The 26,362-nt window shown below is 41.7% G+C and overlaps 1 protein-coding gene across 6 annotated transcripts in view; it reads right to left on the reverse strand.

Annotated features, from left to right (window-relative positions):
• SRGAP2 (SLIT-ROBO Rho GTPase activating protein 2) overlaps positions 1-26,362 on the reverse strand; it is a 247,956-nt gene that overhangs the window by 145,767 nt on the left and 75,827 nt on the right. For all 6 annotated transcript variants that reach the window (XM_072648021.1, XM_072648020.1, XM_072648023.1 and 3 more), the window contains exon 2: positions 8,210-8,402. In XM_072648021.1, the coding sequence (XP_072504122.1) occupies positions 8,210-8,402 (193 nt within the window). The remainder of the gene's footprint in view (positions 1-8,209; positions 8,403-26,362) is intronic.

The following is a 26,362-nucleotide window of genomic DNA, read 5'->3' on the forward strand; positions in this document are numbered from 1 at the left end:
CACCTCACACCTGGTCTCTTCAGTGACTGGTTGCCTCCCCTCTAGGCTCTACACTCTGCTAAGTCATGTTCTCCCCCTCCCCATCAGACAAGTCTATCTAAAACACCCTTTTATTTATTTATTTATCATGTCCTTGGTTAAAACACCTTTAATTACCACCCCAACACACACACATACACACACACACACACCCCCCTCTTATAGGATAAAGTTCAAACTTCTACTGGGGATAATGATTTTTATACTACATTCATCACAGAGAGATACTGCAGCAAAAGACAATATGAGATTAAATATAAATTTGTTTATAAAATCTTATGGAGAATGGTACAAAATTGTGAGCAATAATATAGTGAGAAGCTGTGAGAGAAAAAACAAATGAAAGAAATTTTTGTGAAAGACCCATTCAAGCTAGATCATCCTAAAGACATTTAAGGTCAAACTGGGAGGAGGAAAACAAGGAGATAAAAAATGGAAAAGATCTGTCAAACTTTTATTGTAAGTTGCTTTCTCCCTGGATAAGAGTGGAGGCACCACTTAGTCATTTCTGTTCCCTCACATGACACCCCTAAGGACTGTGATGTTAGCATCCAAATGTGGTGCCTCCATTGTTATCCATGGAGAAAACAGCTTACAGCTTCTCATGGTATTACCTTCAGTGATTGGTCTCCTCACCTCTAGGCTCTACATACTTCTAAGCCATGCTCTCCCTCTCCACATCAGGTAAAGCCTACCTAACACACCCTTTTACTGTATAATTTTCTTGCTTAAAACAATTTCAGGGATGGCGTGCTTTCCTTACACTCGCAAAGACTGTACAACTGCCTGAGTATGTAGTAGGAGGAATTCATATTCAAGTGTGGGTTGGACTACATGAGCTCACAGGTTCCTTCCATTTCTGAAATCCTCTAATTCTAGAGAGTATATACATACAAATAATGAAGTACCTACCTGACAGATTTGGGATGAGGAAAGTCAAGGATCTTAAAACATAATATAAATGTGAGGTATTACTATTATCTGAACATAACTATGCTCAGACCCAATTTGTTTAGTAATAGTACCCAGAACATGCTTTATGTTTCTCCACTTTTCAAAGGATCACAAATGTCGAGCCATGTCAATGTCATGGCAAAAAGCCCAAGTCCCTCATTTTATAGACGAGATCCAGAGAAAAGGGCCCAGGCCAAAGCTTTGGAGGACATCCACGGTTAGAAGGCTTGATAAGGATGAAAGTTAGTCACACAAATAAGCCTGAGGAGAAATGGTCAAATAGGTAGGTGGGGAACCAGAATCACAAACAAGGAAAGGGGACATTTGTCTACTACAGAAAGGTCAAGAAGGATGAGGATTGAGAAGAGGCCATTAGATCTGACAAGTAAGGGAGCCCTGTAGCGCTGGAGATAGAGCAGTTCCAGTTGAGTGAAGAGGTCATAAGCCAAATTGCAGAGAGTTTAGATAGGGGTCAGAGGCAAGAAAATCTGGGCACCAAATGTACAAGATCTTCTCAAGGAGCTAAATTGAGAAGGAGAGGCGAATTACAGAATGCTAGCTGGCCTCTAGGCATGCCTGGAATGTCCTTTCTCCCCCCAGTCTTTCTCCCCACCTTCCCCACCTCCTGAAATCCTACCCATCTTCAAGGCCCAGCCCAAATCCGACCTCTTCTATCAAGTATTTTCTGGTCAGTCCAGCTGGAAGTTAATTGCTGTGTCCTCTGAGATCCTACAGTACTCATTTTCTATTCTACAGCTGATTATGTCCTGCCTTGTACTGTGGTTATTTTCATGTGCATGCATCTCACTTCTCAACTGGATTATAAACTCCTGAAGAGTGAGGGGCAATGTGATCTAGAGACATCTGAGTTTGGATAACGCCTCTGTTAAACTTACTAAGGGCAGATAGGTGGCACAATGGATAGAGAGCTGGGCCTGAAGTCAGGAAGACTCATCTTCCTGAACTCAATTCAGCCTAAGACACTTCCTAGATGTGTGACCCTGGGCAAGTCAATTAACCCTATTTGCCTCAATTTCCTCATCTGTAAAATGAGCTGGAGAAGGAAATGAAAAACCACTCCAGTATCTTTGCCAAGGAAAACCCAAATGGGGTCATAAAAAGTCAGGCATGAATGAAAAAATGACTGAGCAACAAAAAACTTACTAATTTTATAGGCATGAACAAGTCATTTAAATAATTTTCTTCATCTGTAAGAAGGAGATAATTTCTTATAGTACATACTACAGGGGAATGTGAACATGGAATGAAATAATAAATGTAAAGCACTTTGCAAATCCTAAGGCACTTTATAAATTTCTGCTATTTTTCTCATTTCTGTTTTCCTCAAGGATGAGGATGACAGCTCATACTTAATATAAATGCCTTGCACCAGGGGTGCTAATGAACTGTTGATGATGATGATGATGATGACGGAAGTGTGCTTAATGGGTTACAAACCAGCACAAAAGAGAAGTGAGAGCTGCAGAAGGGACAAGATGGCAGGAGTATTCCTTTAAAAACTCAAGAAAAAGGAGGGGGATGAGCTATTAAAAGTAGGGGATCGAAATCAAGCAAGAGGCCACCGAAAGGTAATTTGCAGCAGAAAAAATAGAGTGCAGCATCAATTAAAGCCCTGCTGGGCAATATTAACACAGCTCCTACTTTAAAGAGGTAATCAAAGCCTCAGAATGAAAGAGGAAGACGTTTCTGCTCCTCCAGGAGCCCAGTGTAAATGCATCATAGCTTCATGGTGAGAGTTTTCTGCCACCATTTAACAGGCCATCTCTTTTTTTAGAAATTAATCTGGAAGGATAGAAACTGAGTCATCTATCCAGTCAGGATGGATACACAACAAAAGGCTGTGGTGCCACAGGTTAAGGAGCTAGGGGAAGCCACCATCTCCAGCTTTACCAAGGGCAAATAAGAAGATCCATTGACAACAAAGCCAGCAACATCTTATAAATAATGGGTTTCAGAGAGGAATGAGAGGGAGAGGAGAAATCAGGGTCGGGATGGTGCAATGGACATTGCGCCATGGGGATTTTAACGAGGATATTGTAACTGGGCTCAGGGCAGGAGAGGACAAAAGGTGAGCTGGATCAAGACCGAGTAGGGAGGGAGCCCCAAGGTGACTGGGGAAGAAGTTTTCCAAGAAAAGAGGAAAAAGGCAGTTCAGCAGCAGATGCCCTCAAATGCAGCCAACTTAAGGACTTTAATGAAACATCCAGTCTAACCCAGTATGTGTGGCTGAAACCCAGACAGGATGAGAAACGGTTTTCACAGAGGGTAGGACACATCCATATGGACTGACTTTGGCCCTGGCAGGCAGCTGCTCTATCCCAAGGACAAAGAGTCTTCATCACCCCTCCTGTGCCTGCCCAGGGCTACCGCCTGTGGCTGACCTCTTGGAAGTACAACGGGCACTCTCATGGCCTTGCTGGGGCAACAGCTGCTACGGTTCTGGAAGGAGGGAGTAGGTACCCATGGGGAGCTTATGGGTGAACTTTGGGACAGACATAGACCAGAGTTCTCTAAGGTGAGCAGACACTGATGCAGGGAGGTCTGTTTCACCTGAGGGAATGTCAACACTGACAAGGTCTTAGAGTTGTTTTAGAGTAAGGGTGCTGCAGGGGGCCACACTGGAAAGGGAGGGACTGGGAAACTGTTCTGCCTCCCCCCATGACATGATGCCATCTCTTCTCATTCCCCAAAAGCTGAGGCTTTCCTCCAGACACCACAGATCTAGAACTGGATTTAACTGGAAAAGAACTCAGAGATCATCAGACTTAGCCCCTGTCTGCAGAGCCCAGTTCTTCTCTTTCTATACATCCTCAAGGATTCAAGTATTCAGGGTGGGAAGGAACCAGAGGACATCATCCTCTCCCAGCTTTCCATGACTCCAAAGCACCCAAGCAAAAAAGGAAGTACCACTAGCACCCAAGTATTTACTCAGCCTTTTTCATTACTTCACCCTGGAGATGGGGCTCCAGTCTTGCCAAGATCCCCTTGCAAACTGCACTTGACACCATGTCAGTCCTAACAATTCCAGGCCATCAATAAATCAACCAACAAGTATTAAGTACCTGTTGTGTGCTCGGCACTGTGCTAAGATAAAGAAATACCAAAGATAGACAAAGTAAGTGACAAGGAGTTTCCTAGACCCTTCCTTTGCAGCGAACCCTCAGGAACCATTATTCTAGAACGGGTCTATGATCTCATCAGTGTTACTATTCCCTCATATGATACAGATGGCACCCCAGCCATGTCTGCCCATCTTGTGGAACTCTGCTCCATGGAGAGAACTCCCAAAGTGCTGGAGGCCTTCCTTGTTTTCTCTCCATACTGCAGGGATACCAATGAAGCATGTGGGGCCTGCACTGGTGACCCTCACCACTGCCACATGACTAGAATATCTTCTTTTTAGTTGACCCACATCTCTGATGACATCCTTTAAACACTTCTAATTCCTAATTCCTTCTTTGCAATATGTTACATCCTGCTCACTCCCTCCACGCACCTCTCTGGTGTCCTTTGGGTGATTTTCAGTTTCAATTCTTTGGAGACAGTGGTGCCATGAGTTAGAACCAAGGAAAAATGCTGGAAGAATGTTGGTCTCACACGGATGGGGCTTTTGTTTCAGGGAGAAGTTTCAGGTCATTAAAAATTCTTTTACATTTCCCAAAAGTAATCTAGTCCACTTTCTTCCTCCTAATCAATTCTAGGCCTACCTCGTTATCCCCTGGCAATGTCAAAGGGCAGTGCCCAGGGGTCACACTGCTACTAAAAGTCTGAGGCAAGAGTCTGACCTTGCCCTTCCTAACTCCATTCCCTACAATGTATTATACTACTATGTAATTTACTTAACCTCAATTTCCTTATCTGTTAAATGAGAGTAATAAAATAACCCACTTCACAAGGTTGTTATCAAGATTACATGAGTTAGTGAATATAATGTGCCCTATATAAATGTCAGCTATTAACATCTTCATCATCATCCTCATCATAATTATAATCTGAGGCATTCCTCCATCCTTCCCCATTCTCTGGTCCATTCATTTATCTTCTTTCACAGTCTTCACACAACAGTAGGTGGTCAGTTCAACAACACACTCCTCTCTACTTTTGTACCCTTTACCCCCTTCCTACTATCACTACACAGTGCACAAACACCAGCCCTGGGTAACTAACCTCCCTTCCACACTTCAGGAAAACAGATTTAGAATTGAAAGGGACCTTAGAAGCCACCAAATCTAAACCCTGTCATTTCACAGGAGGACCAGAGAAGTTAAGCAACCTGCCCAAAGTCAAATAGCTAATAAGTGGCAGCACTGGGATCTGGATGTAGATTCTCTGGTTCCAGAGCCATTGATTTTTCTACTTCTTCTCTGGTTGCTGCTTCTTGTCTCCTACTAATGTACTGCTGAAAGTTGCTTGACAAAGTCACATAACTGTAACTGTTCTCTCTATAAATTTGTTACCTATCAATTGAGCTCTATCACAAAGCAAAGCTTTTTTAATTTTTAAAATTTTTAATTTTTTATTGATCTTACTCTCTCTTACACAACCCACTTTGGCTATTCCAAATCTTCTTTTCCTTTGCTCCTGACATGAATATTATTATCATTATTGTTAATATAAATAATATACCACTTTCAGGTTGCGGAACACATTATAAATATTATCTCATTTGATCCTTACAACAGCCCTGGGTGGCTATTATTATCCTCATTTTACAGATGAGAAACTAAGGCAGACAGAGCAAGTGATTTATTGCCCAGGGTCACTAGTGCTGAAGGCTGTATTTGACTCAGGTTTTCATGACTTCAGATCCAGCACTCTCTACTACGACATTTAGTATCCCTGTCTTCTTCCTCTCAGCAAAAGATATTATTACTTTACTGATGAAACAAAGGCCATCTACCATGACTGCCTCCTGTCCTCTGTTCCATACCTCAGAACTATGCTACATGATCCCCTACTCCCTCATCCTTTGCTCCCATCTTTGTCCTTAAAACCGGCTCTTGATCCCATCCTCCTCAACATCTCCAAAAGCTTGTTCCTTTGATTATTTCATCTTTCTCATCATCAACCTCTTCTTCTCCACTAGCTCTTTCCCTGATGCCCACAAACATGTTCATGCCTGCCCCCTCCATAAAAGCCCTCACATGTCCCTCTTAGCCCCTCAAAGTGCCATCTTCTATCTCATCTATTTCACAGCCACACCACAGAAAAAAGTCTATACTTATTGCTTCCACTTCCTCATCTCTCACTCAATTCTCAACCCCTTATAATATGGCTTTTGACTCAATCACTTGACTAAAACTACACTCTAAAGGCTCCCAATGATCCCTTGACAATTAAATCTGATGGCTTCTTCTCAGTCCTTATCCTACTTGACCTCTCTCTTGCTTCTGACATTGTCAACCACCTTCCTCTTCCTACAGGCCTTTATTCCCCCTTGACCTCTATGGCACTACTTTTTCCTAATTCTCCTCAGACGTACCTGACCATTCCTTCATCTCCTTTACTAGCTCATCATCCATCTTCTTCCCTTTAAAAGTAGGTATCTCCTACCTCATTTTTGTCCTTGTCCCTCTTTTCTCTCTACATTCTCTTGCCACAGTAACTATTCCCATGGGTGGATTGTCATCCCATGGCATGGCAGATGACTTTGAAATCCAGCCCTAATTTCCATCCTGCATTCCAGTTCCATTTAACCAACTGCTTGATTTTACCAAAGTTTTCAGCTACCAAAGCTAGATTTTTCAAGCTATTAAAACTTTAAACTGCATTAAAACTTTTGGAACAGACTGACTGGCTGATAAAAATGGAGTTTACTAACATGCCTTATCACTGAGTAATTATCTATTCCCTCTCTTTGGAGAACACATCCTAATGGCTGAGATTTCAGGCAGGGGGAGTTCATCCAAGGTAACCCCTCAAAGACGAACACAGAAGAGGAGAGGCAGCAATGGTACATTAACTATTAGGACCATAATGTTACCATTTTACACTTCTACAGCACTTTACAGTTTACAAAGTGCTTTACAGATATCATCTCCTTTGATCCTCCGAACAATCTTTGCTAGAGGATTATGATCTCCCCTTTATGGAAGAATTAAGGAGCACTTAGTAAACAATTCTTATGTGTCAAGCATGGTGCCAAGAGAAGGAAACCAGGTCAGAGAAGTCAAGTGACTTTTTACCAGCTGTAGAGATAGCATCAGACTTCATAATGGACCCAAATCCTTCTTCTCTCAAGGCCTGGATACTCTACACTGATTATATAAGATTTCAACATAGGAAACATGGGTTCTAGTTCCAGCACTATCACTAAATAGTTATGGGAACCTGGGCAAGCAGGGTGATCCTTTGCGCCTGAGCTTCTCCTTCTTATAGAATGAGAACATTAGACTACACGACCCTCAGGGTCGCTTTCAGCTCGAAAATTCTGTGATTCTGTTTCTATACCTGTAAAGTAATATGGCTAAACTTCAGGAACTCTGAGTATTCTTCCAATTCTAAAGCACTGTATGCATCTAGGAGAACCATTCAAATAAAGCTAAGGTATACATTGCAGATATTTAAAACTCAAATTGTTATCATAAATCTAGTAATGAATCCCTGTAATTAAATGAATACTACTTTAAATACTTTTGTACAATGGATAAGAGAATCTTAGAACTGGAAGGGAGGGCAAAGGTCATTTAGTTCAATCTGTAGTACCTGAGAACCACCTCCATATTTATCAAAATTTGCCACAGATAATCACTCCCAAATTGATCACTGATGAAAAAGCTAACTTTACCTATGTCAGATTTGCTAAAAACCAAAAACAAATCCAAGGTAAATTATGGTGAAGAATCTTGATGTGACAATACCTAGAAAAAACTCTCAGGTTAACTCAGTCAGGTTCATTCAACCTGGTTCCTGGATTCAGAGGTGATATTCAAGAGATAAAGGACTCTTGGTCTCCTCTATTTTAATAATTTGGAAGAAACACTGAAGGTGAAAAACAGGACAGATAAGATATACCAAGCATAAGCTGCTGGACATTGCATCCTTTTTATAGCTCATAATTTATTCTGATTTACTCAGGATGACAAGACTGCCCTGGAAAAGTACCTAAGTACTCTTCTACACTGAAATAACCATGGGCCAACGAACTCAGCCTCTCCAGGAGATTCCATAAATGAAAAACTATGAAACACTTTACTTGAATTGCTGATCCTTGGTGCTCCGAGTCTTGGCCAGGAAGCGTTCTGCAAGCTTCTCCAAGTTTCGGGAGTAGTCCATCTCAATTTCAGCCTTCTTTCGGAAGAAGTCCTGAAGATCTTGTAACAGCTGGACTCGTAGCTCACACTGCTGGTCTAAGCATTTCATCTGTTCCGTGAGTTGGGCACGGATCTCTGCAATGGAAACAGAAACAAGGTTAGATTAAGAAGTTCAAATAACCCAATACGACCAAAATGGAATTCATCATTCTTACCCCTAACAAACCCATCCTTTTTCCATACTTGCCCATTTTAATTGATGGCACTACCACCTCCAGGGCACCCAGACTCAAAATCCTGATGTTACCTTTGATCTTTTCTTCCTTCTCACCAGGCTTCTCAATATCCAATCAGTGCCATGGCTTATTGGTTGTATCTTCACATACATTAGATATATCCTCTTCTTTCCACTCCTACTGCCACCATCCTATCTCAAGCCCTTTCTTAGACTATTTATAATACCTTTCTAACTGGACTTCCCTCTGCCAGCCTCCCCCTTCCAAATTATTCTTTATATGGCTGCCAAAACATCTTCCAAAGGAACAAGTATGATTTTTCTAGCACTGTTTCCTATTACTCTAGGTTCTGGACAATGTAGACAGCTAGCCATTCACTAAACTCAATGTGTTTCCAAACACCTGCTTCATGCAATCAAACAAGATGACCCCTGTGCCCCCAACCATGCCCACAATACATGGCCTTCTCATCTCTACCTTTCAGATTCCTTGTATTCCTGTGAGGTTCAGCTCAAGCTCTACTTCTCTTCCATGTAGGCTTTCCTTTTCTCTGCTTCCCCAGGAGAACATAATACCTTCGAGGGCAGGAACACTATAATTTCTATCTTTTTATCCCCAAGGCCCATGGAAGACCTTAATAAATTTTTACTGAATTGGAAGAGTTCCATTTTCTATTTATTTGACTCCCAGGGAGGCTAAAAGTGATTAAGGTAAGAAGCAAATTCTCTGTCATCCCATCTTAGCTACCCAGCAATTCCAGGATGTGGAAAACCTCCAGAAAAACCATTCCCTCATTCAGGACACCATTTAATGGAGTAGACTAAGAGGCGTGCTCAGTAAAGGCCAGAAGGATCAACTTCGTAGACATTGTCTTAATTAGACATTGTCTCAATACCTTTCTCTTCACCCACTTGAGAAAGAGTTAAAGGGATTCACAAAATCACAGAAGACCTTCTAGGCCAACCCTTTCATTTTCTACAGGAGGAAATTGGGGTCAAAGGAGGCTAAAGTGATTAGTTATACCCACAGAGCTGTTTGACTGAGACACGGAAAGGAGAGGATTTGCCCAAGGTAATACAGAGATGCAACTAAGAATGAGTGAAATTTGGAGGTAGGATGGTGTAATTAAAAAAAAAAAATCCTAGAACTAAGAGTCAAAGCCATGGGTTCAAATACCTACAATAACCTGTATCACCTTGGGCAAGTCATTTGATTTCCCTAAGCCCAGTTTCCTCAGCAATCAAAACAGGAGTAGGATGGGTTGATGGCTTATAGGGTTCCTTCCATCTCAGGATCTTGGATACTTTGAAAACTGTGATCCTAGAATTGAGCATGCTGGCCCACTGCTCCATCTGCGAACCAAACTCATACACTATTTCCAGAGTTTTTGAAGAAATGTCAAGTCACTAAGTCCAAAAGGGGCAAAATCCTCACGGCCTACTTCCCATTGATGCCTCCTTTCTTCCATCATGTCAGGCCTAGGCAAACTGCTAGGTGAGGGCACAGCTGGCAAGACCTCTCTGACCATCTTTAGAGAGAACGGGCAAACAATCCCTCTCAACCTCAAATACTGATGATTCCAGATGCCACCCAATCTGCTACCTGAGTGGGGCTGAAAACCTCTTCCTGTCAGAGAAGTCAATCACATCCAAGTATGGCAGGCAGATCTGGCACCTACAGGAAGGTGGGCCCTGCCAAAGCCAAACTGCTTGCTTTCCAGGTTACAGAAGGACTTCGGAGCTGCACAGTGCAGCATCTAGTCTCTCCCTCCCTTTCGTCTGCCCTCATTCCAGTCTCAGAGATTGCAGCCCTTACCTTCTCCACCTTTCCCTGGATAGCCATCCCCACTATGTTTACCAGGGATCCTTTGGGCCCTATTAGGAAACAGGAGGAGTTGTCCATTTCAAAGAAAAACAGCCAATCAGGGCCCGTCCTCTGCTTTCCCTACTCACCCTCCAAGTTTATTTCCAAGTATTTCTGTTGCATCAACTCTGGAACTATATTGCCTCTGCGCTGATAAGTCATTTGAGGACAAGAACCGTGTATGCATAGAGAGCTTAGGCTTTCATGGGGGCTGGTGGTGAATGGGAGCAAGTCCAGGATCACAGCCATATGCTGACTGGGTGCCTTCTATTGAGCAGCAAGGTGAGGGCAGAAAGCACCCATTTGGCTCTGTTCTGGGGCAAGGGCTCCAAATCTGACTCATTCTGGGTTTTCATAGCTACCTAACCATTTTCCTCCCTTCCTCTCTCCCCTTGGAGCTGCCAGTGCCAATTGGCCCCAAAATGACCCTGTCTGAACTAATTCTGAGCCCCAGGGCACTCCTTCTTGGAGTGCCTTCCCCACTCATTAAAAGGGCACATTCCCTCTGTTCTAGTCTTAGCCCAGGAATCCGCAGCCTTAGAGAGGATGCCCCTGGGTGTACCAGACCCATTTTTCCAGGGGTTTGAAACGAAGGGTTGGCAAGAGGGGAGGAATGGAGATAGCAATCAGCAATATTTCAGCTGCTATTTCCTTTGACCTGCCACGCTTGGCCCTTCCCATGGTACAGTCTGAGAGATGACCAGTTCAGGGCAGCTGTTACCATCCTGCAGCTGCAGGGATGGGGAAGATAGGACCCCTGATTTCTCTCCACTCTACCACTAGCTTGAGGTGGGCCAGACTAAGAGGCAAGCAGCAGACCAGCCTCCTTTATTAAAGTCCTTTTGTCTGGATGGGTATGTGTGTATGTGTGTGTGTACATGTATACATGTGTGTACGTGTGTATATATGTGGGACTATGGGGGAAAGCTAGTCAACGGTCACATGTGTGTATGTGTGTACATATGTATACATGTGTGTACGTGTGTGTATATATGGGACTATGGGGGAAAGCTAGTCAAAGGTCACATAAGGGCCCTAATGTGCCCAGGGATTCCTAAACCTCTTAAAAGCAATAGCCCTGCCTTGTGAGAATGTATTCCAAGAGACACCTGTTACTCTCCTGTATACTAACGAGAAACTGGCAGTAACCCATCAGCTGAACTATCTGTGGACTGGAGGAAGGATTGATCAGCAGTAAGTGTTCATTGCTGTCATTTAAGAGTGGCCAGTTAAAATAAGAAACTGAGATTTCTTAGGCTGCAACAGTTCCTGGTCACTTAGCAGACTAGCAGGTAGGATTAGTCAGCTGAGCAGTGGGCTAAATAAGGTGCAGGACTATTAGAACTCTCTGATTCATTGATGATGCTTAAGATTTTGCCCCCTGACAGGAGAAGGTGAGAGGAACAAGCTGGGAGGGAGGGAAAACTACATACCCAGCTAGGCTAATTCCCATAATGCCAGGCCACTAGACAGAGAATTTAGTTTCTAAAGGTTGGGAAGACATTGCTACTGCCTTCCTCACTAATTATAAAGGTATATTCCCTCTGTTCTAGTCTTAGCTTAGGAAGAAGCAGCCCAGAGAAGATGCCTGTGGGTGTACTAGGAAATCTGGTGCCCTTAAAGGGGTCTGAAATGAAGTGAAGGCACTGGGGTTGAGGTGTGGGAAGTAAAATGGGCACAGAAATCAGCAATATTCCAGCTGCTACTTCCTTTGACCTCCCCTCCTCCAACAGCTAGTACAGTAGGGAAAGTGACCAACTCAGGCCAGTTTCTACCATCCTGCAGCTGCAGGGCTGGGGAAGGCAGGACCCCTGGCTATTTCTCCCCACTCTATCACTAGTTTGACGTGCGCTTGGCCAAAGTCTTGATTAGCCAAGGGACTCTTCCTAGGGGAAGACTTGGCCAATGCTTTGAGATACTATATCCAGTCTCATTGGGTTGGCTATTAATAGATAGGCAATTACAGGAAACTGGACACTGATATAGATTCCTTTCCTGGGGTAAACAGCAATGATTGGGGAGTAATATCTCAGGAACTATGACTCACCACCAGAATGGTACCCCTTACCAACTCCCCCAGTATGGAGGCTAATTACAGTTAGGTTTCAACTGGCCTACTGATTCACTCTCCTGTCTGAGCCCATTGTCTTTACCCACTTCCTAGAGTTACTCAGAAGGGTGGGTTTAAAGGAAGTAATTTTTTTTTAAATTCAGTCATGTGAAAGACAGCCCTAGGTCATTCAGCATTGGGTTAAAGGCAGGCAAAGAAAGGGAATGAACTGCAAGAAATCCACCACCCTGCCAAGAAAAACCCAATAAACTAAAAGATTGAAGGATGCCTTCCACCTGTCCCTGGGAGATGCCCTGTCCCCCGCCTCCCCTGCCATCTCCCTCAGAACACAAACATGTTTCCTTCACACAAATCAAAATCTAGACCTTCTGCTTACACTTGGTTGTATGAAGGCAGAAAGTAGCCACAGCTCTGCCAAGGCAGAATGTGCTGCCTCAGGATTTCATCGCTGCTGCAAAGAAAAACAATAAGGGCAGACATGCCAGCTCTCTGCCTCTGCACACAATGAACCACTGAACGCCAGCACACCCGGGCCTCATGCCCAAGCAGGAGGCAGCTCTGCTCAGAGGAGGGCAGAGGAGGGACTGCAGGGTGGAGACAGGAGAGTAGAGAAGAAAAGAGGGGTCTGTCCAAGCTTAGAGGGATTCCCTTCAATTCCCCATCTCTCCTTTCCCTTGCCTCAATCCACACAGTGGTTCAACTCACAGAAGATTTTTCCCAATCTAGTTCACAGCTGGGTGAGGGAGATTCCAGGGATCCATGAGGTGCTTTTGGATTCTTAATTGTACTTGGGGAAGTCAATCAGCTTAGTAGAAAATCTAATCAGTTTCTACAAGCAGCTCTGTCTCAGAGGAAGGTCTATATTCCAAGATCTTCATGAAATTAAGCCCCAAAATGCCAGAGGAGTAGCCAGAATAATGTATGGGTAAAATAGCCAAGAGACTAGTGATGATTCTGCCCTGAAGCGGACATGGACACTTCTTCCTACACCAGGAGTCCTGTTCAATCCAGTCTGGAGCACTACACCTACAGTGTTGATCATTGTGATCTTTGCTTCACTTCTTAAAGTTAGCAGAGTCATGAGAATAGGCTCCAGCCTATGAAGTCATAGACCCAGGAAGGCACGGCAAGAGGAAAGACAATCAAGTGGTAAACCTAAAACAAGTGTCTTCTAACTCTCCTTTCTATTCGGGGTTTTTTTGAGACTTTTTCTTGAAGATGGCTTTCTTTTACAGAAAACCACTTTGTGAAACAGAAAGGGGGACAACAATTTTTGAGAGGAGGAGGGAGATACTTGTGGATAAGAGCGAATCTGTGGTTAGTGTTTCATATAGATATTTAGGTCAAGACTGACACTAGATTTGTTCTTGTTAGTTAGGAAGGAAATACCCTGAAGGTAAGAAAATGGGAGACCAACAACATGGTTGTTTCCATTTGTTTCCATTTCTTTCCATTTCCAATGGTTTCCATTTCTTTCTCTGTATGGGTATACCTTAATTTCCAAATGCACTTGAGGATGCTTAAGGCAAACCATGGGAGCCAGACACCAGGCTTGGCTCTGACATTCAGCCCTACTGGCTAATTACCATTTCATCATTTCAGAGGGGCATACACGTCAAAACACGGCAAGCAATGTTCACTGGGTATCCTCTGTTCTGATCTGGGCTCACCGGATAGAGCCAGCACAGCATTCTGGAGAAATGTAATTCTAGGTTTGGCCAAGTCTGACTTACTAACCACACCCAATTACCGCCATTCCTTTTGGGGAAGAGAGAGAAAAGGATATAAAGGGAAACCAAATTTTTTCAGAACATTAAATGTTCACAGAAATAAAATCAGAGGTTCTACAGACAGCCACTTGGACCAGGCATTGACATATAGCAAACACGGCAAGAAGCAATGTAAAAGTTTTCTCCTTTGCTTTCTGAACAAGCCTGAGGAAGAAATCTTCAGGTGGGCTGCTACTCAACTCAGGGCAACCTCTTTCAGAGTCAACAGCTCTCTTTCTTCATTTGAAATCCTCATGATTCCATGTAGACCCCCTTCCCCACCTTTCTGAACACATTTTGCAAATCACATATACAGTAAGGGAAAAAGGAAACAAATGACTTTTTATTTCTTCTTTGTTTCTCCTTCAAATGTTAGCACTATCTGAGCTTAGACAAACTACTCTTTTCTCTCTTTCAGTCTTTGTCTCCACATCCCACTGTCTCTGTCTCTCTCTCCTCATGTCCCATCTCCAGGAGGAAGGGGCTCAGCTGTGTACCTTCTATGTTTGTATATAGCACATCACCTAGTCTTTCAGGCAATGTTAATAAATGGTATAAATAAAAGATATCTATCTCTAGTATCTCTACTAATGATAACGATCCAATGGATTTTTCTCACAAATCCAGTTTTAGCTGCTTTAAGTCTTTTTTAAAACACCTGCTGTCACTCAGTAAAATAAGCAAAATTAAATCCTATTACCTTTCCAGTATCAGTCAAATCAGAACACAATTGAGGCCTTCAGCAGGCTCTATTTGCATATCTTTTAGCAAGAGCTCTTATCTGTACTTTAATCTTTCCTCTCCAAAACAATTCCTAGGGAAGGAGAAGGTCAGAAGGAGCTGCCAAGTCTAGTCTCACTCCCTTATAGTGCAGGCTTCCCATTCCATAGAACTTGGAGCTTCAGGCTTGCCATCTTTCCAGATCTAGCCACACAAAGATGGCTGAATCTAGAGCCAGGCCTGTACTAGTATGCCTGCTCTGTCAGTTATTACTTATGGGACCTTGGGGCAAATCACTCTTCCACCTCAATTTCCTCATCTGGAAAAAGAGAGTGGTGGACTAGTTCATCAGTATTGTCTGTCCCTCCTAGCTCTGAAGCTTATGATCTATATCCTTATTTATTAACAATTCTTTCCTACAAAAAAGACGCACAGCAAACTGCTAAGCATACTCTGCCAAACCCATAGAGTCTTTTGCCTTTGTTTACAGGACTGTATCATGACACTGGAAAGGACCATCTAGTCAAAGCTAGATGAGCTTTTTAAAGAAAAAGAGATGGGAGCAGAGAAGGTTATACAGGGAGTATGAGGTCAGGGATTTGAACCTACGTCTTTAGAGCACCACTCCAATAATGTTTCCAATCAATTGATCAATCAGTAAGTATATGTCGTGCACCTGCCATGTTGTTCAGCTTTGTACAAGGAATGCCTTGGAGGATGCACAAAAGCAAGGACCCATAATTCCTGCCCATAAGGAGTTTACAGTCTATTCTGGGAGGCAAGAGTAACTCAGATAATAATCTGAGAACATGACAGTAAAAGCACTGGAAATTGATAAACTTTCAAGTTTGCAAAGGATCTGACTAATGTGATTTCATTTGCTCCTTGGATCAGGACTGTGATACAGACTGGAAGTCAAAGCATGATTACCCCCATTTTATAAATAAGGAAACAAGCGGAGAGAAAATAAATGTCTTCAATCAATCCATAATTACAGTGCACCTGCACTTTGTGAGGGGCACCCAGCTAGATTTGGGGATACAGACACAGAGAGGGAAAAATTCCTGCTCTCTGAAACTTAGAGCTATATCTTGATTAGTGAAAATTATGCATTTCCCCCCAAAAATGTTGACTTCAAATGGTACAAATTCAAATATGCGAAACCCACTTCCAGGGAGTCATCATTCATATTCATCAGGACCTGGCTGTACATTCTAATACTGGTTTGCATAGCATTGACCATTTATTGTGTCATGTGACCCTCACAACCCTGGGAGGTAAAAGCTATTACTATCCCCATTTTATAGAAAAAGAAACAGAGGCTGAGCGAGTGTGAGTAGTCCAGGGTCACATGACTAGTAGATAATAAATGCAGGATTCAGATTCAGGTCTTCCTGACTCTAAGTCTTAAGCTCTATCAGGGACACAAGTACATGTACAGGGTGCCCCAGAAGCCTTAGTGGAGTATGAAGCTACTAAAGCTTAAGAACTTATTTAAGCCACTAAAGCCAAAAACTGCACTCCAGAGAGGGAAGGCATGACACTTGGAGGGATCAAGAAGGCCTTTGTGTAGGACTGGGTCGGGAAGCTGCAGCCTCGAAGCCACATGTGGCCCTCTAGATCCTCAAGTGTGGAATGACGGCATGGTCAAAGGATCACACTTGAGGGCCTAGAGGGCCACATGTGGCCTTGAGGCTGCAGCTTCCTCTCCCCTGGAGGAAATATGGTCGTGTCTCTTCAGCATAAGGAAGAGTAGAATTCTCTGAGGGAACCGCGAGAAGGGATGAGAGATGATCAGTGCAAAGGCCGGGAGATGGGGAATAGGGGCAAAGAAAGAAAAGATGGGTTCAAGATACCAAGAGACCTGCAGTGGCTTTGCTTGACTACACAGATTTATGACCAGGGTTTTTGTTTCACTGAAGAGAGAAGGTAAGTGTGGGAGAAAAATGTTTCTGAAATGAAAAAAAATATATATATTATTATTTACATTGTATTATTTTATATCATATTTATAATAAATACACACACATTAACGTCAGATCCAGGAGTTTAGATTTGCAGTAGGCAATGGGGAACCATGGACAGTTTTGGACAGGAGTGTGGAAGAGGGAAGAAAAAAGGTTTTTTAAGGAAGATTAGTTTTGCAGATTTATGCCAAAGGATTCCAGGGTCTATTAAATTAAGAGACAGGAAATATTTTTTTCAAGTTCTTTTCAAACAACAATGCAGCAGCCACAGTGAGCAAATGAATTCTCTGAGTGGAAAATCCCTGCACAAAATACAACTAGTCATTAGCAACAATGCAGTGCCTTTTCAATGGCAATCCCTTACTCAGGAGAGCAATTACAAATGTAGATATTCCTTTCCTTCCCTCTTTCCTTCCTCCCTCCCTCCCTTCTTTCCTCTCTCCTGCCTTCCAGCCCCTAGTCAAATGATTGGAAAGCAATGGAATCATGTAACTGAAATCAAAGGGCAAGAACTGGGGGGATGTTAGGGTGAAGGGGAATTCTCAGCGAACTTTTATCATCTCTATTGCCCCAGGCTCTTTGAAGTGACTCAATATCAAGTCAAAGACAAAAGTTTCCCAAATGAACAAGTTGTCACATCAAATGCTCAACTAGTCATTTTCACCCCTCTGCCTTGTCAGAGATATTAAAGAAAGAAATTCCCCAAATCAAAAAATCCAGCCTTAACCTACAGAACAAACTAAACTTCTAGAGGAGGAGGACAGGCTGTTCCTCTGGGATATGTCCCCCTAATCTAATTTGTTTGATCTACTACTAGATGCGTGAATAAGCAGGATATCCCTAAAGACCAGAATGAAATCAATGAATCAAGTAATATATTTTTGAGTGCCGACTAATGGTAATATGCTTTATTCCCAACAACACCCAGGTAATACGTTAAGGGGGCTCACTTTATTTTTGAAAATTTAATTTTTTTTTCAAATAACAAAAGTCTTATTTTTTTCCTTCTGCCCAGCTTCCCCTATTGAGAGGGAAAAAAGGAAAAAAATAGAAGAAAAAAATTAAACATAAAATCGTGGGCTTACTTTCTACATAGTACTGACAGAAGCTCAGAGAGGGAACGTAACTTACTTGCTCATGTTTAGAAATAGAAACCAAACTCAAGTTGACTCCAAGTTCAAATTTCTTTCCATTACACCAAGCTGTTGAATGATGCCCAAATAGGTAAAAGAAAATGGTGCCAAAACAAACCATATTTCTAGCTGTTTAATGCTGTAGCAGAGTTGATTTGGGAGAAAATGAGATCATAAATTCCTGGCAGGTAGCTACTGTGCTTAACTCATTTTGTATAGCATTGAGCACAGAACCAGACCGAAGCATGGTGGGGGTTTTGTTTTTTGTGTTTATTCTTACGTTGGTAAGATGGGAAACCTAACACAGGGTCTCTATCCTGCCCTTCCCCAGTGATAAAAATTAAAAGGGCTATATTCCAGGACCAAATTTTGCATTCCACGCATTGTGAATTCTAACTTCTACTCCTTTGAAAAACTCTTGATAGGAGATTAGTAGTAAAGCTTAATTTCATTTAATTATCCTTTTCCTTAAAGCAAAATGACCTAGTGGATGGAGAGCTAGTCTTGGAGACAAGAACTAGGTTTAGTTTCCACCTCTGACACATAGCTGTTTACCCTGGGAAAGTCACCTAACTTCTTGGTAGCCCAGGCAAGTCTTACAGTGAGTGAGTTCTGGAGTCCCAGAACTTAAAAAAATATATATTGTGATAACTGTATTTTAACGGAACTGGTTTCCTTGGTAATTCTATGTATTTTATTTTATGAATTTAAAAACATTATGTCTACCTATAGGCTTCAAATTGCCAAAGAGGTCCATGCAATGACACACATGTAAAAAAGGTTTAAAACTCCAACTCTAAGACTATAAATTACAGAGTAGGAGCTAATCTGTAGTGGTAGAGGGAGTTTCCCAAATGGGAATTCCCTACACTCCTGAAGTCCTAGGTTCTATACAAAATCTCTTACCTGCCTCCTAGAAGGATGATCTAATCCATCTCTCTCCCTGAATTGCTGCAGGTCAGCAGATTTTATATATCCATTTGTAAGGCTGTGATATGACTCCCCGCGAGGGCAATGGAATCTTGTGGTGGTAGGCTGGCCATATTAATTGGGAGAAAATAGTAAAGCCGCCCTCAGAAGGGTCTTAGAAGTTCTTCTAGACTCTCAAGTAGTCAAGTGAATTACATTTAAATTCAACAGAACAAGTGCTTCAAAGATGAAACAGACTCAATCTTTGCCCTCAAGGAGTTTATAATCTAGCAAGGGCACAGACATATATACAAACGATACCAACATGTTTATTTACTGTTTCAACATTTGCAGAGTCCTTTTATGCACATTATCTTCTTGATCCTGTGAGGTAGATGCCATTATGATCCTTATTTTCCAGATGATGAAGCTCTCACAGTTTAAGCCACTTGCCAAAGAATACCCAATCAAGTGTCTAAGGAAAGATTCAAATGCAGGTCTTCCTGACTCTAAGTACAGCAGTCTATCTATTGCAACACACCACTTCTCATTTGTAATAACTCGCAATTACATAGAGCTTTAATATTTCATTTACGTACATTATCTCATTTGATCTTCTTCATAATCTAAGACAAATAAGAATATGATAAGACAAAAAGAAGAGGTCCAAAACATTAGGAGAAATTCAAGAAGGGAGAGGTATGCTTCCAGCCCTAAGGGGTATGAAAGATCTCACGGAGCAGGTAGAATTGTACCTTGAAGGAAGGAAAGGCTTTCAAAAGGCAGAGGTGGCAATGAAGCGCCCTATAAATTGCCCCAATTCCATTTTTTTCTTAATTTTTATAACTTCTTCTGAAAGGAGATGCCAAATACAAGCTGAATTTGCCTTGAGAGACTGAAATTAGAACTGATTCTGGGAAAAAGTGGCCCTTTATTATACTTCCTAACTGTTCCTGGACAAAAAGCACATATAATGGCCAGGATTCTTAATTCTGATAAAAGACAAATGGGTGAAAATTATTAGGAGACAGACTTTGATGTAAGGAAGAATTTCCTAACAACTTGAACAATCCAAAATTGGAATGACTGCCTTGGGAAACCATGGAGTCCTCCTCAATGGAAGTGTTCAGAAAGGAATTTGATGACCACTTGATCAAGAATGTTACACATGAAATTCATGCTTCAAGTCTAGGGTTTGACAAAATGACTTGAGGTCTCCTCCAGGCCTAGGATTCCATGACTCTATAAATCCCATGACCGACAAAGACAGAGTGGAGACCCACAGTTCTCAAACCACTCTCTCCTACTTCTTTGTAATTATTGTTGAATCTGACAAAGGCCATGTTTCACTTCTTGCTGGAAAGAAAAAAAAAGCACATTCTGAATCTTGGCCACCCTCTGAAAGTCACACAAATCTAGGGAAATCACAAGAAGCCCAGGAACCAGGGTTGCCCAATGAAAGACACTGCCTTGAGAAAGTCTTAGAGTTCATCTTCAAGTTTCGGTTTCCTGATTTCGCATGCCTTACCTCCTGTGGTCACCCACAGCCTCCTCGCAGCCAAAGATAACTCAGAGCATCAAAACGAGAACCTAGAGCTCAATCACCTTGAAATCCAGTCGCAGCTCTGGAGGAGCTACCTCTCCGCGTTCACTTTGTACCAGTGGAGAAATGCAGACTATTATGCTAAGCTTTTTCCTCATAGTTGGTCAAACTAGATGGCCCATCTCTCTCTCTCTTGAATTCCTATAAATATTTGTACTAAATGCCACTCATTTAGCATTTAGCATACATACTATCTTGTACTTCTAACTTTTCATGTATATATCTTATTTCCCTAAGTAGATGATAAGTTCTTTAAGGATAAGAGGGATGTCATATTTGAATATCTCCTGGTACCTAAAATATCTTGCACATGGTAGGTGCTCAGTAAGTATTTACTGATTGAACTGACAATTCTAATTTTCTTCCACTGAAACAGAAGTACAGCACAAAGTATCTGGGGAAGAAGTCTGAAAGAATCCATCGGGAGGGAAGTTTCTTGGTACTTACAAGTCCAATCAGGTCCATGTTGAGAATCACTAAAAGCAATAACATTGTTTTTAAATTCAAATGGGACAGGAAACATGGGCCATCCTACTGCTTTGATCACAGATGGAAAAACCAGGGCTAGACTAACCTAATTACAAAGGGATTTCAGGAAGTGGTTCCAAAAAGATTCAACTCCAGAATGATCAGATGCAGATTTGGAGAAAGGATGAGGTAGGAGTAAAATATAAGTGCAAACCACATTGTCCTGCTGTTCTGATGGAACTGCTGAGAAAGAAGGACAGGGCAAAATGTGTTGCTACTGCTGGAGTCCACGCATCAAAGTGGGTCAGAGTAAGCTAGAGTCAAAAGAGTCTTGTCTGCTAAATCTCACTTATAATAAATTACACCTTCTGCCAATAAGGGGGAGGAGGTGGAGAGGAGAGGAAGAATTATTGATTTAAAAAAAATGACCCAGAGGTTACTTTCACTGAACCAACAAGCACCTGGGAGCAGTAAACTCACAATAGTCAACCTAAGTAAACCTATAGAAAAAAATGAAGGTCATTCAAAAAGGACAGGGTGATGGTGGTAATGGCGATTTCCAAAGCTGACAAAGAAAATTTCCACTTCTCCAGGAAAGCCCCCAACTGAATCAAGAGTGGAAGGAAAATTGGATTTTTTTCTTTTTGTTCAAATGATGACAATGGAAAGCACTGACTGTCTTTTCTCAAAACAGAACAGGAATGTCAGGAAAGAATCAAGAAAGAAAGGAAGATCAGAGAAAATCATTATCGAGAAAGTCAACAAGTGTTCAACTGCATTGATGTGCTAATTAACTCTACGAGTTAGAAAATAGTACCAGGAGAATCTACGAGTTTCTATCCTAATAGAGCAGATTCTTTTTTAGATTTTTCTTTCCTACATTTTAATTTTTTAAATCAATTTTATTGATATGTCGTTTTTACATTACCTTTCTCCCTTTCCCCATCCCCCCACTGTTTACACTGCCATATCACTATGAATATTGTATGCTTGGTTCTGCTTACTTCACTTTGTAGCCATTCATATATGTGTTCTCATGTTTCTCTGTATTCATCATTTTTACCATTTCTTGACATGACTTCTCGATTTTCATCATGACTGCCATTCCCTACTCATCGTGCGTCTACTGTTTTCAGTTCCTTGCTAATACAAAAAGTGCTGCTATAAATATTTAAGTGTGTATGGGTTGTTCCTTTTGTCAGGGATTTCCTTGGGGTCCATGCCTAGCAGTGGAATCTCTGATTCAAAGGATTTGGGCATTTTTGTTACTTTCTTTACCTAATTCTGTGCAGCTTTCCAGTAGAGCCATTCCAATTCCCATCTTTCCATGACTCTTCCAGTATTGAGTATTCACATCTTTTTCTCACCTTTCGTTGCATATGAGGTGAGCCGTCTGGGTTCTTTCCATTAGCATTTTTCCTATTAATGATTTGCAGTATTCTTTTTCATGTGGTTAATAGTACAAATAACAGGAGATTATACTTTTCAAAACTATTTGTTCATATCTTCTGACCATTTCTCTACTAGGGAATAGCCCTTGGCACTGTGTATTTCCGTTAGCTGTTTATTCATCCTGGATATCAGATCCTTATCACAAATACCTGATACCAAAATTTTTTCCCCTAGTTAACCATTTCCTTTCTTAAGCTGTTGTATTAATTTTGTTCATGTAAAAGCTTTTCGATTTCATGTTTAATTCCATTTCAGAATTATCTATGTTATCTTTTGTAATTAATTGCCTCTATCCTACGTCTGGTTAAAAATTCACCCCCCATCTACTCACCCATAGATGTGAAAGATATATGACCTAATTTTCTTCTAATTTTTTCAGGGTATGATCTTTAATATTCAGATCACATGTCCACTTTGAATTTATTGTGAAATATAGGATGACATTAGTTTAACCCAACATCTGCCAAAGCTGCCTTCCATTTCCTGAGCACTTGTTACCAAATTGGGTATTCCTTCTTAGGTAATTTATGTTTGGGGGTTTATTGAACTGGGTTACTGAATTCCATTATTTCTGATTCTTCTTTGTCTAGTTTGTTCCACTGTTCTTTTCTTTCCCTCTTTTTTCATCAGCACAAGCTTTTTTAATAGATCAAATTTTCAAAAAGCATGCCCATAGTTCAAAAACGCTACCTGCAGAACAGCTTTCTCTTGACCAGGCTACACTGTGGACCTTTCCTTTTCACCCTCCTCTGCCTGATGCCTCACTGTGGCTTGGTGCCCATGTGACCCTGGGCTCTAAGAAGGATGTGCCAGTGACACACAAGCTCTGACAGCTGTGGGTCTGCAAAGGCTTTAAAAATGGGCCTCCTGATGAAGAGGGTGTCTGTTAAGTGAAAAGCAATCGAAGTTCCAAGACTCTCATCACCAGGTGGCTTACATGGTAATGAATTTGGGGACCATAACAATAATCGTTAACATTTACACAGCTCTTAAGGTTTGGAAAGTACTTTGTATATATCATCTTATTTGGGCCTTACAACATCCCTGTGAGCTAGGTGTTTTTATTTTCTCCATTTTTTAAAACAATATTTTATTTTTCTCCCCAATGACATGTAAAAACAAATTTTAACATTTTAAAAAAGTTTTGAGTTCCAAATTCTATCCCTCTCTTCCTCTTCCTCCTTCCCTGAAACAGTAAGCAGCAATCTGATATAGGAAATACATGTGCAAGCATGTGAAACATATTTCCATATTGCTCATTTTGTGCAAGAAGATTCAAGCCAAAAAAAAAGTGTAAAATTATTATCTCCATTTTACAGATGAAACCAAGGATGCACCAGGTTAAGTGTTTTGTTTAAGATTAAATATCAGTGTCTGAGGTGAAATTCTAACTCAGGTCTCGCTGAACCCACGTCAAGCTTCTATCCGCTACTATAAGCTGCTTCTCTGACAATTATCCCAAATCATTCAATAAGTCAGAGAAGGCTTATTATTTGCATTAGTGGACAGAGTACCCACAATGATCAGATTACAACTCCTTTAAGTTTTGGTCCTCTTGCCCCCATTACTGACATAAAAGATTAAAGGCAGAAGTGAAATTGGCGAAATCGCAAATGGGGGGAAATCTCCAGCTTAAAAAAATAAGGCAGAACGTTCTCTAGGCAGCCGGCTTGTTTATTTTGACAAGTGTTGTTTCTTTTCATTATTTATGACCATCTCAGAGAGTACACAATGTAACATCCCCTGATGCAATTTGTAAAATTAATGAAACCTTAGTAGGAGGAAGCTTCCCTGGAGCAAAGGTTTTAATTGCCTAGAGTTGAGCAAGGGAATATGAGGACCAGGCTTCCAAAGTGAGAGTAAGTTGACAACGTTACAAAATGAGTGTTAGCGAGGCCTCAATGAATTTCAGTTCCCACTTTTTTCTCAAGTAAGATAGAAAGCCAGATGCTAGGATTCAGTCACTGTTAGCAGTCCTGCAGGCACAGAAACCAAAAGGTGCTTATCACATCTATATTAATTTTATTTAAGACAGAGAGAAGTCAAACTATCATCTTAAGATAAATTGCATGTTTCTAAGTATATATTATAGTATAACTAGACTCAACTATGGGTGTGGACACTGGAATCACTGAGCATAGTAAGGATGTAATAAGGCTTGACTGTTGGGTCCAGTAACAACAAGGCACTTACAAGAGAAGTCAATTTCTATCAACGAACTCTGTATAAAGCAAGGGTCTTTGTAGATCGTAAATGACGCCATCTGTCTTCCACTACAGGATGTCATTTTACATAGACAAGCTGCCGATGAAGCAGGATGAGTAGAAGGTTTAGTCTTCATTTCACAGATGGAGTAACCAAGGCCCAGAGAGCATAAGTGAGAAGCTTCTGACACCAGGGAAAGAAGTGACACGGCTAAGGTGGGACCAGGGTCTGACTGCTGCTCCCAGGGGTCGTCTGTCAGGCGAGGAAGCTACCACCACTTTCTGAACTCTGTGGTAGGGATGGAGGAGTGATCAATCAATCATCCTTTCTTAAGCTCCTGCTATATGCCAAGAATTGGTGCTAGGTACTGGGGAAAAAGAAGCAAAAAAAGAACAGTCCCTGCTCTCAAGGGGGTTTACATTCTATTGGGAGAGGCAGTATATATGTGTGTGTGTATAAATATATATGTGTATGTATAAACATATATCATATATACAAACACATATGCACACACACACGCAATACACACACACACATTTCCCAGGCAAACTCTCTCATACTGTCAGTTGCACTGCATTGCCAATCTCCATTGGTTTAGTTTAGAGTTTCTTTACGGGGAATGCTGTAACAATTAAATCACTAGTCTGGATGAAAAGAATAAATGGTGGGGATGGAAGCAAATATGGCCCACCAGTCCTGGAAATGCTAATTAGTAGCTTGGCATTATGGGACTTTGAATGACCTGCTGCATGGAAGTTTTCCAGTGCTGGCTGGGTTTAGAAACCTGGTCTTCCAAGTCTGCCTGTTAGTCCAAGATTCTTTCCACTAGGCTATACCATCTGCCTTAGAGCCAGCTTCAGCTGGCCACTTTCTAAGTATCACTCAAGAACAGCAAGGCTATTGGCAACTGTTCCAAGGAAGAGCAAAGCCAAAGAAAAGGGAGGATCCTGGGAAATATGATGATTTTTTAGTTTCAGGGCTACTCCCTGCCTGTGACACCCAGCTAGTAGCTTCCCCAGCCTGTGTTCAAGGAGTCAGACCTTCTAAGCTGAAATGACTGAAATGTCAAATAAATCAGTACAAATGCCCAGCAAGCATAAATAGGCAAGGTGGCTCTGAATGTCGTTTGGTGGATGAGTGGGTGCAGAGATCTAGACAGTGTACCAGATGCTCAATTTATACTGGGCATGTCTGAGGCTCCCAACACCAGGAGGGGCTGAGAGCTCAACCAGCTGTTTTCACTCAGGTCAAAGAAACTAGACAACGAAGAGCAAATAAAATGTTCATAAACATGCAGTTAAGTCTCCAGCTGCAAGCTTTGTCCGATTGTTTCACACCTCTGAGAAATCATTCTGTTGTTCCAGATTCAGAGACTGACACATTTGGAACCTGCTTGGAGCAAAACCAAAATCCAGAGCAAAGTTAGTATCCACCAGCCAACTGAACAAAACTGGCCCCACTGAAACCACACTTATTTCACAGTCTCAGAAAAAATCATCCCTCGTGGTGCCAAGAAGAGCGCCTTTTACACAGAGCAGGTTCTCAATAAGTGTTGGCTAAACTCATGGTTCCTGAGCAACAGTAAGGGTCTCAAGGAAGGCAACACAGTCTGAGATAAAAGAGAAATGGGCTGGGAGTCAGGAAAATTGGATTTTGGATCTTGCACAGATTCTCTGGCTTGCCTTTCTAGTATAGGTAG

Source organism: Notamacropus eugenii, chromosome 2 (genome assembly GCF_028372415.1).
Source record: "Notamacropus eugenii isolate mMacEug1 chromosome 2, mMacEug1.pri_v2, whole genome shotgun sequence".
Classification (NCBI taxonomy): Eukaryota; Metazoa; Chordata; class Mammalia; order Diprotodontia; family Macropodidae; genus Notamacropus; species Notamacropus eugenii.